Below are 15,643 nucleotides of genomic sequence, written 5' to 3' on the forward strand. Positions count from 1 at the left end.
TTGTTTTTATCTCCTTTTTAACCATGAAAAGTTAAATTGCACTTGAGAATTAAGGAAAATGGCCTTTTCATTTATCATTCTAGCTATAAATTTAATAAATAATTGAGTTTTTAATTTATCCTTTTATTAACTTTTTTTTGTCTAAATTAATATATATAATCAGTCATGTATTCAATTTAATATTATAATATCCAAAATAATGAAGGATATGTTAGAAATTCCATATATAAAAGGATAGACCTACAATTTTCCCTGCAAAATATTGTAATTGCAAATCCTTCATTGATTGCCTTGTATGGATTTGTGCATTTTCCTTCGGATAAATGGATTTTGTTACTAAAAATTGATTTTTCTTTTGTTAGGACTATTAAATGCGTTGAATCAATATCTATTCTAACAGTTAAAAACGGTAACATTTCAAGAAATAAATGACTATCATGTAGCACATAATTAAATCCTATAAAAATGGTTAAAGGTGTTCTTGATCTTTCATCAACAATATTTCGAGAGGAGAAAAAAAGATGGCAAGAATGGCAGCCTTTGTCTGTGCTTTGATCATCTGTTTTGCTATCGTTCCAGCAGCATATGGTGAATATTACACAAAGAGCAGGCATGTCCCCAGGAAGGAGAAGGTGACCCGCCTTCACTTCTTCCTCCACGACATTCTTACTGGAAAAAATCCTTCTGCTGTCAAGGTAGCCGGGTCTAATCGCACCGAAGGTGACAAATCACCAACACCATTTGGTAGCGTATACGCCATTGATGATCTTCTTAAAGCGGGACCTGAGCCAGACTCGAAGACTATAGGGAATGCACAAGGGCTCTATTTATCATCCAGCCAAGATTACAGTAAATTTACTATAGTGATGTGTGTTGATTTTGGATTTACAGAAGGTAAGCTCAAAGGAAGTTCATTTAGCGTGTTTTCGAGGAATCCAGTGACGGAGGCTGATCGCGAGGTTGCGGTGGTTGGAGGAAGAGGGAAGTTCAGGATGGCTAGAGGATTTGCCAAGGTCAAAACTAGCCATTTCAATGCTACTAATGGTGATGCTGTTCTCGAGTATAAGGTCACTTTGATTCATTAGTAAGTTAATTAGCTACAAATATTCTCATCGGGAATTCTAGAGCACACCGCAAAACGAAAACCTGTTGGGAAATTGTTGCCATCACATGGATCGAATGAAAGGTGTCTAATAATGGTTGAATCAAATACCTTTAATTTGTCTGTGCTTCGTGATTCAGCGTTTGGAATGGTTCACTTCACTAGATGCCTGCCATCTTCTTACACGCGAAGAACAAATAAAAAGAAAAACCTTAATAAAAAAACATTATTTTAATATTGTCAGAAAGTATTGTCTCACACAATTTAATGGAATTTGCCGAACCAAATTGATAGGGTACAGCGAATGAAAAGAGAGAATTTTCTCATGATATAGCCAATGATTTTGGTTGATTTTCACAAGTCGCGCTCACGCAAGTAATAAGAGCTCTTTCTTTTGAAGAAGGGATCCTAAATCTATGCATGGTACAGCCAGCCAACCTGCTGAAATTTTCCCTTTATTGTATATTTCTTTCCTAAATTGTTGAAATGCAGATGGGAAGGAGTATATATGGTGGAGTCTGTAATTAGAACTGCAAGTAGTTCTCATACAGCCATTCATGTTCATATTCTAATCACAATTTCTTTTTTTCCTTTTTGTTCCAACTAATCAATTCACTTAACCACAACCAACCCACCTACTCCCTTAACCCTCGTGTCCATGAAAATGTCATGGAATGGTTAGGACTCAGAGCTGCCTTTGACCAAAAAGACAAAGGCGGTGCATTTTTCATTTGGACCTATCGATTCACAGATGGCATTGTTTTGTTCTCTCTAATTTGCAGAATAGTAAACGCGTGAACCTACAGTTCATAACGATGGGATCTTATGTAGTTAACCTGTTTTTGAATCTCGTGTTAATTAAGCTGTCCTATATAAAGACCTCTAATAGCATCAATACAGAGCCAAGACACACCTTCCTGTATTATTCTCTCACAGACCGTCCTCCCTGTTTTTCTTGTGCAAGGACAAAGGAGAAAGAAAATGGCGAAAGCGACTTTAGTTTTGCTGGTCATTTCCTTGGTGGGAGTAATGCAATGGGCTAAAAGTACTAATGCAGAGAGTTGGGCCAGCAGACTTGAAGCTGAAAAGGAGAATGTGACAAACCTTCAGTTCTACTTCCATGACATCCTCAGTGGCAAAAATCCTACAGCCATTAAAGTTGCTCAACCAAGTGCAGATAACAAATCCCCCACCCTCTTCGGTTCTATCATGATGGCTGATGATCCCTTGACAGAAGGGCCTGATCCGAGCTCAAAGCCCGTCGGCCGAGCTCAGGGGATTTATGGGTCGGCAGGGCAGAATGAATTGGCCTTGATCATGGCCATGAACTTTGCATTCACCGATGGTATCTATAATGGTAGCTGCATTAGCCTCCTTGGTAAGAATCCGGCAATGAATCCTGTTCGTGAGATGCCAATTGTTGGAGGAACCGGCCTATTCCGGTTTGCACGTGGTTATGCCGTCGCACAAACCTATTGGCTTGACGTTACCACCGGCGATGCCATTGTAGGCTACAATGTTACAGTAGTTCACTAGATGCTACTTCACTGTTACGTAAGAGAGTAGTCGTGTTTTTTCTCAATGTGGTTTGCCATGAGTTGGTTACCTACTCTTAGGCTATGATACTTGACGCAGCAGCACCATACATGTGTGTTCATTACTTCCACTTGTAAACATATTCGCACATGTATCATATATTATTATGCATCACTCTGTTAAAATTTCTTCTTCAAAATTTTAAACTTAATGATCTTTTTTCTTTATGAATGGCTTGATCTTAAATTATGGAAATTTGTAGAGTAATCCAACAATTAAAACTTAGTTCCAAAAACATATTCATAGAGTTGTTGTTTCCTAGCTTGCATCACAGGCAATTTTCATTATTCATGAGAAAACAAAAGGATATACAACCACCTTTTCTTTTCCCACGAAATTTGAGGAAGGAACCAAAGCCAAAATCAAGTGTAGCAAACTGTTGATTGGCATTGCTGCTGTTCTGTTTAGTAATAATAGTGTTTAGATCGGTAGTATTTGATTAATGTTGCTTCCCTTCTCCGTCTCATCTTGTAAGCATGTCCATCAACATGATGAACAGATCAGGAATACCAATTAATAATTTATTCCTGTCCAAAAAATATTCAACTTGGTGATGATGATAAACAAATCATGATACTGCATTTAGAACCAGAAACAGTTCAGAGATTAGAATTTGTGTCTAAACGGATGAACAATCCAGCAAGCAGACCTTGGAAGTTTAATCATTTGTTCCTGGCAATCTTAAGGTATATCTCGAAACCTGAGACAGTCTCTTTTACTCACTTTCTTCACGAAGCCAACCATGTAGCAGATCGGTAGGCAAAACAAGGATTGTCCACAGAGTCTGAAGTTCTTGCTTGGATCTGATTTGTTTTTGTTCCTCTGTATCTTGTTTTTTGGATATCAGATGTATTGGAGCAGCAAAGTGATTTGAGACTACTAGGTATTGAGGGGAGTTTTTGCTGTGAACTTTTTCTCTCCTCCTTTTTTTTTTTTTTTTAGGTCTCAAGTCTCTTTGCAGCTTCCCTTATATATGCAGCTGGTGTTTCGATGCCTGGAGAGTGTTTGAGAGTGTGGTTGTTGTTCATTTTCAAAATACTTTTCATTCAGAAAAAGTATGCCAATAATATTTTTTTATTTTTAAAAAATTATTTTTGAGATCAGCATATCAAAATGATTTGAAAACATCAAAAATATATTAATTTAAAAAAAAAATTGAATTTTTTAAAAAGTACTTTTCCACTACAATGCCAAACTTACTAGTCTGGTTATTGAACTTAAAAATGGAAAGGCTAATCAGATAAGATATATGATTCCAGAACATCCAAGATTTTAGCAATTCCATTCAAACAAGACAAGCTCTGGGGAATTTCAGCGATTCCATTCTTGCAAGCATTCCTTTTATGCCCGATAATCACCAGAAACTTGGCATAAAATAGAATCAATCGTATAACTTAACAAGACTTGTATTAAAAGAAAGAAAAAGGTCATTTTTATTTATTATATAAAAGATATTTACACCAAACCTGTTCTTAAAAGGGAAAACAAAATGTTGTCACCAAACCTGCAAGCACGCATCTTTCCTATCTAGGATACCTAATTTTCACATAATACTGAATTGACAACACGCAAAGCAGGGGCTTAACAATTCTTCAGTGTACGTCTCCACCGGCTGCAGTGGCGCGTCGTCAACGAAAGGATGAGTCAGGAGAGTATCGGCAGTCCACCTCTCCCTATGATCTAACTCAAAGCACCTCCTCGGGAAATCTTTTCCACTCTCTGACATGTATTCAGGAATCTTTGGAGATTCATCCCATAGACAAGCTTATTGAACAACTCTTTCGAATCCAAGTTTCCCCAAGCAACCCGTCCAGTGATCATCTCAACAACAATGCAACCAAGAGACCATATATCCAAAGCCGGTGTGATCTCAGCAAATTGTACAGATTCAGGAGACATGTAGCACGGCGTCCCACGGTATTGACACATATGAAACAGCATATCCGAATCATCCTCTCCAGGCTCTTTAGCCAGCCCAAAATCAGCAATCTTAATCCATCAACTTGACGAGGAAAAACCCGAATGCTGGCGGGCTTAAGATCACAATGCACGTGACCGCTATTGTGGATGCAAGATAACCCCTTCAGTAGCATCTTCGTGTCTTTCCTACCATGGCTCTCCGGAATCCTACCTCCGCAATCCCTCATCAGGTTTAGAAGAGAGCCCATCGGAGCATACTCCAACAAGATATTGTACTTCAACACCCCCACCTTCTTTACTCACACAATACCCGTAACACTCATCAACTTCATGAGTACCGGGAAATCTTTCGAAGATCACCCTCTCCTTCTGAAGAGTTTAAGAGATCTTCAAGATTTGCGTTCTTCACGGCAAACGATTCATTAGTAAATGTCGATATTGCTAAATAAGCAGTTCCATACGAACCTTGCCCTAGGTTTTTCAACCTAGTCCATTTCATATTAATTGACATAACAAAAAACTAAAAGCAAAGGAATCAGTAGGTTAAATTAAGAAGGCTGTGACTAAATTGATTGAAGAAGAAGTATAAGGAATTGGAATAGTAGAAATACGTGAATTTGCATGAACATGGCTGCGTGTATATATATTAAACGAGTTGATCTCCACTATTGGTGGGCTCAGTCTTATCTTATTGGTAAACATATATAGTTAATGACATGCGATGATGATTATCTTCTTAATCTGTTACACCTGCACTAATTAAGAACTTGAATATTAATTATGTAATATTGTGATATATTAATCACATTAATATATATGATTTTATAAAAGTAAAATTTTATCGCTCTTTTTTGTTCAAAAAATAATTAAACTGATTTTTTTGCACTAATAATTAACTTCTATATTAATTAAGATTGTGCATATTATTAGATTAATATGTATATAATTTTTATAAAACTAAAATTTTTCACTCTCTTTTTTTCTTCAAAATTTAAATTGAACTGATTTTTCTAAAACTATAAAAATCAATTTAGTAAGAAAGAAATCAAATTTAATGGGAATACTAAAAAGTAAAGTTCAGGTCCTACCGGGAGTCGAACCCAGGTCGCTGGATTCAAAGTCCAGAGTGCTAACCACTACACCATAGAACCGCAACTTGCTAGCTATTTCATCAAAATATAATATATATGTAAATAGTCTCATTATTTTTTAAAAAAGGTCGGTGGAGAAAGCTCTGACAGAACAAGAGGACTATACACGGCAAGCGATCAAGTTTGTTACCATGCAAATCTATTTCATCAGCCATATGAGAAGAAAACTAGATGGATTCTAGAAACAGGCATGGTTAAACAAGAAGCAATAATTGGTCCAGTGGCTTGATAAGAAGAAAAAACCACTTTAAGAAAATATCTAACAAAGAAATTACGACAACTAATATCATACAACATGATGTCATCCGATTCCAACAAAAAGAGGGGGGGGGGGGGGCAAAAGCAGCTTGTAACTTCACTCGCATTACTCGATGACCTTCACCAGATGGCGACATCAGAAGTTCCTCGCAAGTATAACCTAAACTTTTCTTCATTGTCCAAGTTGCAATTGTTGAGGATACTCGATTAGCTTCTTCAAAAGAGGAATGAGGCCAATCAAAGCAAGTTGAAGCTGTTCTGAGCTATTTAAGCGAATACTGATCTGTCCAGCTCCCCTGTTATTCAAATTAGCACGACCAATCAAATTTGTAGATCGTCCTATAGGAATCTGGGATTGTAAATTGCAGCCAATGGCAAGATCTCCATGCCAGTCCATGACAGAAAGCCCAAGTGTTGATAATGAACGACCAAGAGGATAATCTTTGTCTCTCAGTTGGACCTCCAAACTGCCACCATAAGCCACATCACCACGACCAGTCATTGCACCACCAGACATGACCATTTGGAACCGCTTACCAGCAATCAATTTATCCTCAACCTTCACTCCAGTTGATAAGACATCACCCAATAGAGTAACCGAGAGACCAGCTGTAGCCTTATTTTTCCTAAAATTACTGAACCTAGTCTCACTGCGTAAAGTATAGGCCAAGTCTTTTCCCACGGTCTGCATATCAAACCCCAGTGAAGTTGCTTTTCCTTCTCCATGCTTTACAGAACTTGCTAATTCCATTTGAACACTGGCATCCTTCTTGTCCTTTGTTACCTGGCCAGAAAAAGATAGAGGTATCTTGTCTTTAACCACAAACAACCTCTCCACATTTATACCTTCATAACCAACATCATGATCCCAGCCATGAGTTTCTAGAACTGGCCTCACAAGCCACTGGTTGGAGGTATCAAGATAACGGTACCGGTGAGTGGGATTATCAGAATCAAAAGAGGCAGGTAAGGCTAAATCTGGCATGGGAACAGGAACAGATGCAGCTCCTCCACCTTCTTCTTCTGCATTTTCAATGTACTCACTAGGCAGGTCCTTTGCAGCTGCAGCCATTTTCTTCATCATCTTCTGTCGCCTTTTCTCCTCCTTCAACTGTTTTTTCATGAAAAGTTTCTCTCTGTATTCTAACTCATCAAAATATGCCTTCTTCTGAGCTTTAGTAAGCTTCGCAATCTGAGCCTTTGTCAAACTTTTAAATGGTGGCAATTCATCATATTCTGATTCATCCTCAGAATCTGATGAATCATCTAAATCATCATCTAAACCATCCTCTCCGCCATACTGTTCCTCAGGCAGCTTAACTTGAGGTCTTGACTGGAGAAGGGATGAAAGAAGGAACGGTAAAGGAGGTGCTCTTGATCGAGTTGCAAAAGGCTTTGCAGGTGTACTATCTTGCAGCTTCAAAAGTGCATTCGCCTCAGCAAGAATCTTAGATGCAAAAGAGAGCAGCAATAAATGGGGCTTCCAAACCTGACCATTTGGCAACACTCTCTGTCCTGCCCTATTAGTTCTACATGCTGAGTGGTTCTCAACCAATGAAACAGGATTCATGAGTCGCATATCTCCAGCTGCCTGACGAATTGCTTGTTGGACAGCATGTGAGCGCTGAGTGACAAACATATCATAACTTGAAGCAGTACCGTTTGGGCCATCAGGTGGAGCTGATGCCGCATGGGTCAAGACAACAATTGCATTAAACCATATAGATGGACCAAATATGTCAGTGATGGTACGCAAGAGGGGCATATCACCAAAATCCCTGCTCTGCATGTCCAACCTGTCAAGATACAACACAATGTCTGGAGGAGTTTTCTTTATAAAGCGCTTAACAGAATGAAGGATCTTCTCATTCTGGCGCTGGTCAGACCATGAAGGAAGAAGTCCTGGTGTGTCAATGACCCGTACCTTTATCCCCTGAACAGTGCCCACAACATCCTGAACCTTTTTTGTACCCAATTGAAAAGCATCTGTGCCAAACTTCACTTCATCAAATATTGAATTGATAGTGGCACTTTTACCAACACCTGTCTTTCCAAGAACCATAATTGTACAGGAGAAATCAAGGGGTTCCTGCCCGGCAGCCTCAAGCTGTTCAGCCATGGCACTGGCACGATCAAAACTGAAACCAGCAACGCGGCCACCACTTCGACCTCGCAGCTGTTCAGCTAATCCAAGTCTGTATAAAACCTGAGCAACAACAACATTATGAGGAGTCTGCCCTAGTCTGTGTGCAAGTCGCAAAAATTTCACCCTGATCATCTGAAGTTTTTCACGAGTCTCGTCAAACTCTTCCGATTCCCCATTTGTAGGATCTTCAATCTGTTGGGATTGTGTATGAGAAACAGCTCCATTAGCACGAGGCTGCTGGACTGCCCTGGGTGCAGGTTCCAATAGTGGGGCAGCACGCCCAAGGCCAGCTGGACGAGAAGGTGCTGGAGCTGCACTTGAAGATTTTGCAGATGAAGATGCAATCTTGGGTACATGATTAATTTTTCGCTCTATATTTGCTGGAGTAGTTTGCTTATCCTCCTGACCCTTGTCTGCTTTCTCCTTGGGCTCTTCAGTCACAGTAGTGCTTTTGCTGACTCCATTAGTATTGTTGGCAGCATGATGTACTTCAGAACCCTTGTTATCCTCTGCTCGCACATTAGATGCATGAGCCTGGATCTCCTCATTTCTCTCAGTCACTGACTTCTCTAAAGAAGATGAGGCTATAACTCCTGGTACCAGCTTTACTTCCTCCATGACTGTCTGAGGGACAGATGATGCAGCTTTCAGTTCATGAGTTTCCCCATTTTGCTCTGAAGCTGTAACAGCTGAAACATCATTCAACTTCCCATTGCTATCAGCATGGTTTTCTGTATCCACAACTGCTGAGGTGTCCCTGAAATGCTCGCTCTTATTAACCCCAATTCCAGCATCAAGGCCTACTATTGCACTGTCAAAATCCACATTCTTCTCAACATCATGTTTTATATCTGTTTTTTCCAGATTATCATCCAGTCCTTCACTCTTATCACCTTGAAGATCACCTGATATATTAATTGACTCATTGGCCTCCTGATATTCAGAACCCAACTTATCCTCTTTCAGTTCCTCTCTTTCACCATCTTCAGAAAGAATCTCCTTGCTCAGCTCAATTTCTTGATTAGGAGCAGCCTCATACTCACCCTTCAAAGCCTCTGTTCCTATATTACCAGCAATCTCAGACACCTCCGCGTTATCCTCCTTCAGTTCCTCTCTTTCACCATCTTCAGAAAGAATTTCCTTTCTCAGCTCAATTTTTCGATTAGGATCAGCCTCATACTCACCCTTCAAAGCCTCTGTTCCTATATTACCAGCAATCTCAGACACCTCCCCATTATCCTCCTTCTGTTCCTCTCTGTCACCATCTTCAGGAAGAATCTCCTTGCTCAACTCAATTTCTCGATTAGGATCAGCCTCATTCTCACCCTTCAAAGCCTCTGTTCCTATATTACCAGCAATCTCAGAAACCCCCGCATCTCCACTCGTCTCCTTGTCCCCCACTTCCAGAGCATAATCTCCATCACTATTCAATTCCTTGCTTGACTCAATTTCTTGATTAGAACTGACCTCACCCTCACTCCTTAAAGCCCGAGTTTCTCCATTAACAGTAATCTCAGAAACCTCCTCACCTCCAATCAATTCATTGTTCCCATCTTCCTTAGCAGACTCTCCGTTACCTTTCAATTCCCCACTTTTCTCATCTAAATGCTCAGCATCCATTTTTATCAAATTCTGCCCCGTGCCTGAATTGCCACTGGTCCCCTGATATTCAGTGCTCAACTCATCCTCCTTCAGTTCTTCTCTGTCATCATCCTTGAGAAGAATCTCCTCATCCAATTTAATTCCCTGCTTAGAATCCACCTCGCCTTCACCCTCAGCCTTCAAAACCTCTGTTACTCCATTACCAACGATCTCAGCAACCTCTCCTCCACTTGATTCACTGCCCCTAGCTTCCTTTGCAGTCCTTCCCTCATCAATCTTATCAACACTATCTTCGCCCACCAAATCCTCTACCTTCTCTTCACCAACAACCCCACCCAACTCATCAGGATTCCCACTATTAGCAGGAATAAAAATAGCCTCTTCAAGTTTCTCTGTCTCGTTTCCTAAATTTGAGCTCTCATCAACAACTGCTGAAATCGAATCACCAACACTCTCAAAAACACCACCATCTGACACAACTTTCATTCCCTCCTCCTCCTCCTCCTCCTCCTCCTGCAATTGCTCATGTGATTCAATTGCCTCCTCAAAAACCTCATCTTCCAAATCCTTTGATTCATCAGACCCCACCACAACTCTCTCCTCCTCTACCTTATCCCCAAAACCTTCATTTCCCACATTGGTTTTCTCTTCCACAACAACTCTCTCAACCCCGTTTTCCATTTTTTTTCCTTCAAAACCTTAAATCACAAAAAACCCATAACATCAAAACACAAAACCAATTTCAAAATCATCACAGCCAGTCGCATAACCAATAACAATAATAATAAAAAAAAAAAAACCCATTGCAAAGTTTCCATCTTCCACACAAAAATTATAACTTTTTATAACAACCAATCCATACAAAAACCAAAATTGAAACTTTCAGATCTCAATAAGCAACTTCAACATGTTTCCATTAGGGCTTTGCACAAAAATGAAAAACAAACATAAAAATGCGATTAAATCAATACAAAGTCATAATTAATAAACAAAACCATAAGAGAAAAGGAAAACCTTTTTCCATTTTGCTTACCTTGTTTTCTATGGAGATAAAGTGAGTGAATTCAGATAGAGAGCCAGTGAACGAATCCTGTATGTATAATGGCACTGGCTGCAGCTGCTATGGTTTACCAAGTTAGGTGAATTAACAATTAAGGAGATAAGAATTTTTTATCAGGCGGTGGAGATTTGAAGTTATTGAGTTTTTTTTCATCTGACGGTGGAAGAATTTTTTATCGGGGTTTCATTGATTGCTTTGATTTTATCGTTGAAGAACCCCAAATCTTGCTGACGTGGTTTTACTTGTATAAAATTAGGAGTCAAGTGTGCGAGCGCGAGTTATTTAGTTTCTGTTTCGGTTTTTTCATGTGTTTTAAAAATATTTTTTATTTAAAAAAAATATTATATTTTTTTAGTGTTTTTAATTATTTTAATAGATTGATATTAAATAAAAAAATATTTTTAAAAAATCTTACTAACTCTTAATTAATTTTTATTTCTTAATTTTTTTAATACAGATTGTATCTGTCCATTTACTAATCTGATCCCTAAATATTGTGTTTCATTACTAAAAGTTGTTTTAAGTTTTTAACAGTGTATCATGGACCCTACTTTCATTTATAGTTAATATTCTCAATCCAGATTTTATTATTAATACGTTGATTCCATTTTATTTAAGCAGTTAATTACGTTTTCAAACACATGTATTAGCTACTCAAGATTGAATATGATAAAATAATTAGTTTAGAATGTCATTGAATATAAATTTAAACTATGTTTATTTTTGTGTTTTAAAAATATTTTTTTAAAATTTTAAATTTTTTTTAGTATTTTCATATCATTTTAATGTACTGATATCAAAAATAATTTTTAAAAAATAAAAAATATTATTTTAATATATTTCTAAATAAAAATACTTTGAAAAAATAATCGTAATTACACTTCCGAACAAGACTTTAAATTAGTGAAAATAGAAATGAGTTTTAATGTTTGTTTGACATTGAATTTACAATTATGTTTGGTTATGTTTCAAAAAAAATATTTGTTTTAAAAATATATTAAATTAATTTTTTTAATTTTTTTAATAATTTTGATATATTATTATGAAAAAGAAAATAAAAATAAAAAATACTTCAAAATAACAATAGAAAGTTAGAATGCTTTTTCAATCGGAATAAATGAAAAGGTAAGAAACCGACTTAATGCGTTAAACACTATAAAATAAATGAAAAAAAGGCTCTGGCAGAGACCCGACCCCGACATGTGGAGTGTCGATTGAGGAGATTTGAGGACATTTTTGGGGCAGTTTGAGGTGATTTGATTGGCGAGGGAGACTAGTGATGAAGAACAAACATGTTGACAATTGTCTTGTTTCTCTTGTGCCCATTGATCACCTTTTTTTACCTTTTGAATGTTGTAAGATTGCTTGTTAAATCGAAAAACGATAAGCATTGATCATGCGAGTGACAAATGATCATGATTGTATAGGTTAGCAATTGTCTTGTTTCTCTTGTGCCAATTATATATTTTTTTTTTGATATTTTTAAATTATTTTAATATATTAATATTAAAAATAATTTAAATAAAAATTAATATATTTTTTAAATAAAAAATATTTTAAAAAATAACCACACTTTTAATTACATAATGTTCTAAGATTGCTTGTTAAATTGAAAAACAATAAGCATTGATCATGCGAGTGACAAATGATCATGATTGTATAGGTTAACATGCACAATAAAATATGTGTGTTACAAGGTCACGGCTTAATTGCTTTTCATTAATTAGATCTATGATTTATCATACGGCGAAGGGTTAATTAATAATTACTGTTTGACTTTTAAACATTTTTATGTGATTTTGAAATGAAATAAAATAAAATAAATTACTCATCTGCCTCATGGTGACCCGGCTAGCTAGATCAATATTGAATAGGATATATTTGTTGTGTTCATCTAATTAATTTATAGCATTTTTTGTTTTATGTCATTAATGAATTAATATTTATCACCTATGAGATCAGTTATATATTAAACTCCAAACACTATTAATATACGAAAATCTAGATTAATTTGACACCAATAATTAATTTATTACAAAGAATTAAGATTAAGTTCTTTCTTCTTTTTAGTAACAAAGGCTGGACTGTACAGGAAAAGATAAATATTATAAAAGTTTCAGTTGGTTCGGGAATAGCTTTCACTGTAGATTATCAGAGTCCAATAATGGCAAAAAAGAGGAAAGGAATTGATTGCTGACGTCAAATATACAAACAGGCAAAGACAAAAACACTTTGATGTTTATATATCAATCAAGGAGATTCAATGTAAAGAACTTATCAAGGGAATTCGGATAGGTAGCTCGGTGGTCCATGAGAAATTAGGAAACTATGTAGACAGGCTAGTGTCCAAAGAGAAAAATAAAAATAAAAAAATTAGCAGTATCGTACATCACTAGCTTGTTTGAAATTTGAGCAAAGGTGTTCAAAGTGTATTATTATAATTGTTTTTTAAAGTATTTTTTATTTGAAAATATGTTAAAATAATATTTTTTATTTTTTTAAAAAATTATTTTTAATATCAACATATTAAAATGATTTAAAAAAATTAAAAAAATATTAATTTAAAATAAAATAAAAATAAAATTTCAATTTTATTTTAAAATATAAAAATAAACAAAGCAAAGCAGTCTTGAACTCACTATACTGGCTCGAAACAATGTAGATAGGCTAGGGTCCATAGAGAAAAAAAAAAAAAAAAAAGTGGTTTCGGACATATCACTCAGGTTGTTTGAACTTCGAGCTTTTAGGGTTGAGTCTCGAACTCAAGCTGACTATATCGCACCATCGCTCGAAACTATCCCCGTCTCAAAGTCTGTTTAGTCGGTCAGTAAGATGGTTCTTCGTGGCTAAAGAGTTTATTATTTATTAACCATGTTATCAAGAGTTAACTTAATCCATGCCTCGGAAAAGAAGAAGGAAAAGTCGAACTCAAAATGCAGTGTTCTACCTATTTCAAAATGCTGGTTAATGACGTGAACTCTACAAGAAATATTTGATTTTTTTTAAATATACATAAAAAGATTGATTAAAATACACTTAATTATGAATTCCGAGTCGAAAAACGAAGCTTCACCAGCTCTTCCTTGCACTCGAAGCAACTCAACTCACAAGACTATCAGCGTTCATTGGAAACCTAGAATCGTTGTTGAAGGGTAGAGTTCGAGGGAATTGTTTCTTGGGGGGGGAGAAGCTTGGATTTTTTTTTTCTTGGGCAAAGAAAGAAATTACCATGCACAAGAAGCAAGCTCTTAGCCTGCCATCCATCACGGAGCTTCCATATTACATCAAGCACTTCGTTTACATAGCCAGCATAGGGTGATTCAATTTTGTTTCAACTTGGCCTTTTTGGGAGACCCGCCCTATAATTATATTATAAAAAAGCTAAAATAAAATGGGTTTTGCTTTAGGCAAGCCTCCCCACGCTCTAATAGCGTGAGTGTCAAAATAGCTTTTCGTGCTGCCAATGATTTTTTTTATTTTTAAAAATCATTTTTGGCACATTCCAAAAAGTACAAACCGACTTTTTAGCAAAAAAAAAAAAAAAAAAAATTTCAAAATTTGACGAAACGCAGTTACAAACGCAATGCCAAACACTCTCTTAGGCTTTTTCACTGTGTCGGCTTTCCAAAAAAACCCATTTTATTGTTACTTTGGTTATGGAATTCCTAGGTTTGCACTAAACAATCTCTAAACTTTATTTGTATTACAATAAGGTCCCTGGATGTAGGGAGATCGGAGAGACAGGGTAGTAGGAGACGGGGGAGTTTGGTTTTTTAGATTTTTAGGGCTGATTAGAACGTGTTTTAAAATATATACATTTATTTGAAATGGTTTTAGGATGTGTTTGGAATGGTGTGTAGGGTCAAAAACAACTACCCCAGTTTTTTTTAACGATAGATAGTCATGAAAAACAACGGCATCACTTTTTTTATTTTTATTATTTTTAACTAATTTTATTGCCATGCTATTGGTGGCTAAGAAGGCATAGTGTCATCCATCGCTTTTTTTTTTTTTTTTTTTTTTATTATTATTTTAATGTCTCGGGCTGGATGCGTGCAGCCTCAGTGCTGAGGCCTAGTTGCCATCAAGCCTGGTGCGTGTCAGATCCTTTTCTTTTTTTTTGCAATTTTTCTTCTATCTACTATTTTATATTTTCTCAATAACAATTTTCTATAAATAATTTATAAATTTTTTCCATAATAAACAGTGGTTATTTTTTATAATTTTGAAATTTTCTTTATTATTTTTTCAAAATTACTAGAAAAATAACTATTTATGTTATAAAAAATAATGATTCTTCATGAAAACTCGTAGAAAAATGATTAATTATAAAATTTTGCAATAATAATTGAAGTTTGATGATTGATAATTCATCAATTTAAGATTTATAGTCTTCAAAAAATAATGATAATAACACCGGAAAAAAATCATTTTTTTATATATAAAAAAAAAACCAGCACTAACCTTAGATTAACATGCAAAGGGAAAATTTTTCTAAATAACAAGAATTTGATAGTTAATAATTTATTATATTTTAGTTTATATTATTTTTTAGCTGATCATATCTCACTCCACCATGATTCTTCGGAATGTTTTGATGTTCAAGATTACGTTAATGCGAGACAATAATAATAAAAATTAACTTTCAAGTTGAGAATGATAAGATTTAATTAATAGCTATGAAATCACTGATTAATTAAAATTAACCACTCTTTCAATATGGAGCACCCTTTCGTTATCGATTCTTTCCTTTTTATTTAATTATTGTTTTTTTTAAACAGATCTTTAGGTATGTAAATAATTAATTG

General features: G+C 35.9%; 4 protein-coding genes and 1 non-coding gene across 5 annotated transcripts; 2 read left to right on the forward strand and 3 right to left on the reverse strand.

Annotated features, from left to right (window-relative positions):
- Nucleotides 1-530: 530 nt before the first annotated feature.
- Nucleotides 531-1,085, forward strand: LOC118059035 (dirigent protein 4-like). Its single transcript, XM_035071844.1, has one exon. It carries the CDS (start codon nt 531-533, stop codon nt 1,083-1,085), a length of 555 nt encoding a protein of 184 aa, XP_034927735.1.
- A 913-nt stretch (nt 1,086-1,998) lies between these two features.
- Nucleotides 1,999-2,865, forward strand: LOC118058787 (dirigent protein 23). The gene has a single exon (XM_035071543.2). The coding sequence runs from the start codon at nt 2,084-2,086 to the stop codon at nt 2,636-2,638; it is 555 nt and encodes a 184-aa protein (XP_034927434.1). The 5' UTR covers nt 1,999-2,083; the 3' UTR covers nt 2,639-2,865.
- A 1,513-nt stretch (nt 2,866-4,378) lies between these two features.
- Nucleotides 4,379-5,117, reverse strand: LOC140955964 (mitogen-activated protein kinase kinase kinase 20-like). Its single transcript, XM_073411459.1, has 3 exons — nt 4,957-5,117; nt 4,750-4,825; nt 4,379-4,660 (listed from the first exon to the last, which is right to left on the reverse strand). The coding sequence occupies exons 1-3, from the start codon at nt 5,115-5,117 to the stop codon at nt 4,379-4,381; spliced, it is 519 nt and encodes a 172-aa protein (XP_073267560.1).
- Nucleotides 5,118-5,697: 580 nt separating this feature from the next.
- Nucleotides 5,698-5,769, reverse strand: TRNAQ-UUG (transfer RNA glutamine (anticodon UUG)). Its single transcript has one exon. It is a non-coding gene; the product is annotated as a tRNA-Gln (tRNA).
- Nucleotides 5,770-5,994: 225 nt separating this feature from the next.
- On the reverse strand, nt 5,995-10,970 carry LOC118058789 (translocase of chloroplast 120, chloroplastic). Its single transcript, XM_035071544.2, has 2 exons — nt 10,809-10,970; nt 5,995-10,473 (listed from the first exon to the last, which is right to left on the reverse strand). The coding sequence occupies exon 2, from the start codon at nt 10,454-10,456 to the stop codon at nt 6,200-6,202; it is 4,257 nt and encodes a 1,418-aa protein (XP_034927435.1). The 5' UTR covers nt 10,457-10,473; nt 10,809-10,970; the 3' UTR covers nt 5,995-6,199.
- Between the last annotated feature and the right edge of the window lie 4,673 nt (nt 10,971-15,643).

Source organism: Populus alba, chromosome 9 (genome assembly GCF_005239225.2).
Source record: "Populus alba chromosome 9, ASM523922v2, whole genome shotgun sequence".
Classification (NCBI taxonomy): Eukaryota; Viridiplantae; Streptophyta; class Magnoliopsida; order Malpighiales; family Salicaceae; genus Populus; species Populus alba.

Bases quoted from the DNA above. Each gene is read 5' to 3' on its own strand.
- LOC118059035 (XM_035071844.1), top strand. From the start codon at position 531: ATGGCAGCCTTTGTCTGTGCTTTGATCATCTGTTTTGCTATCGTTCCA.
- LOC118058787 (XM_035071543.2), top strand. From the start codon at position 2,084: ATGGCGAAAGCGACTTTAGTTTTGCTGGTCATTTCCTTGGTGGGAGTA.
- LOC140955964 (XM_073411459.1), bottom strand. From the start codon at position 5,117: ATGAAATGGACTAGGTTGAAAAACCTAGGGCAAGGTTCGTATGGAACT. The intron at 4,826-4,956 runs GTACTCATGAAG...TTGCGGAGGTAG, and splicing joins GATCTTCGAAAGATTTCCCG to GATTCCGGAGAGCCATGGTA. The intron at 4,661-4,749 runs GTGCATTGTGAT...CTGGCTAAAGAG, and splicing joins GCATCCACAATAGCGGTCAC to CCTGGAGAGGATGATTCGGA.
- LOC118058789 (XM_035071544.2), bottom strand. From the start codon at position 10,456: ATGGAAAACGGGGTTGAGAGAGTTGTTGTGGAAGAGAAAACCAATGTG.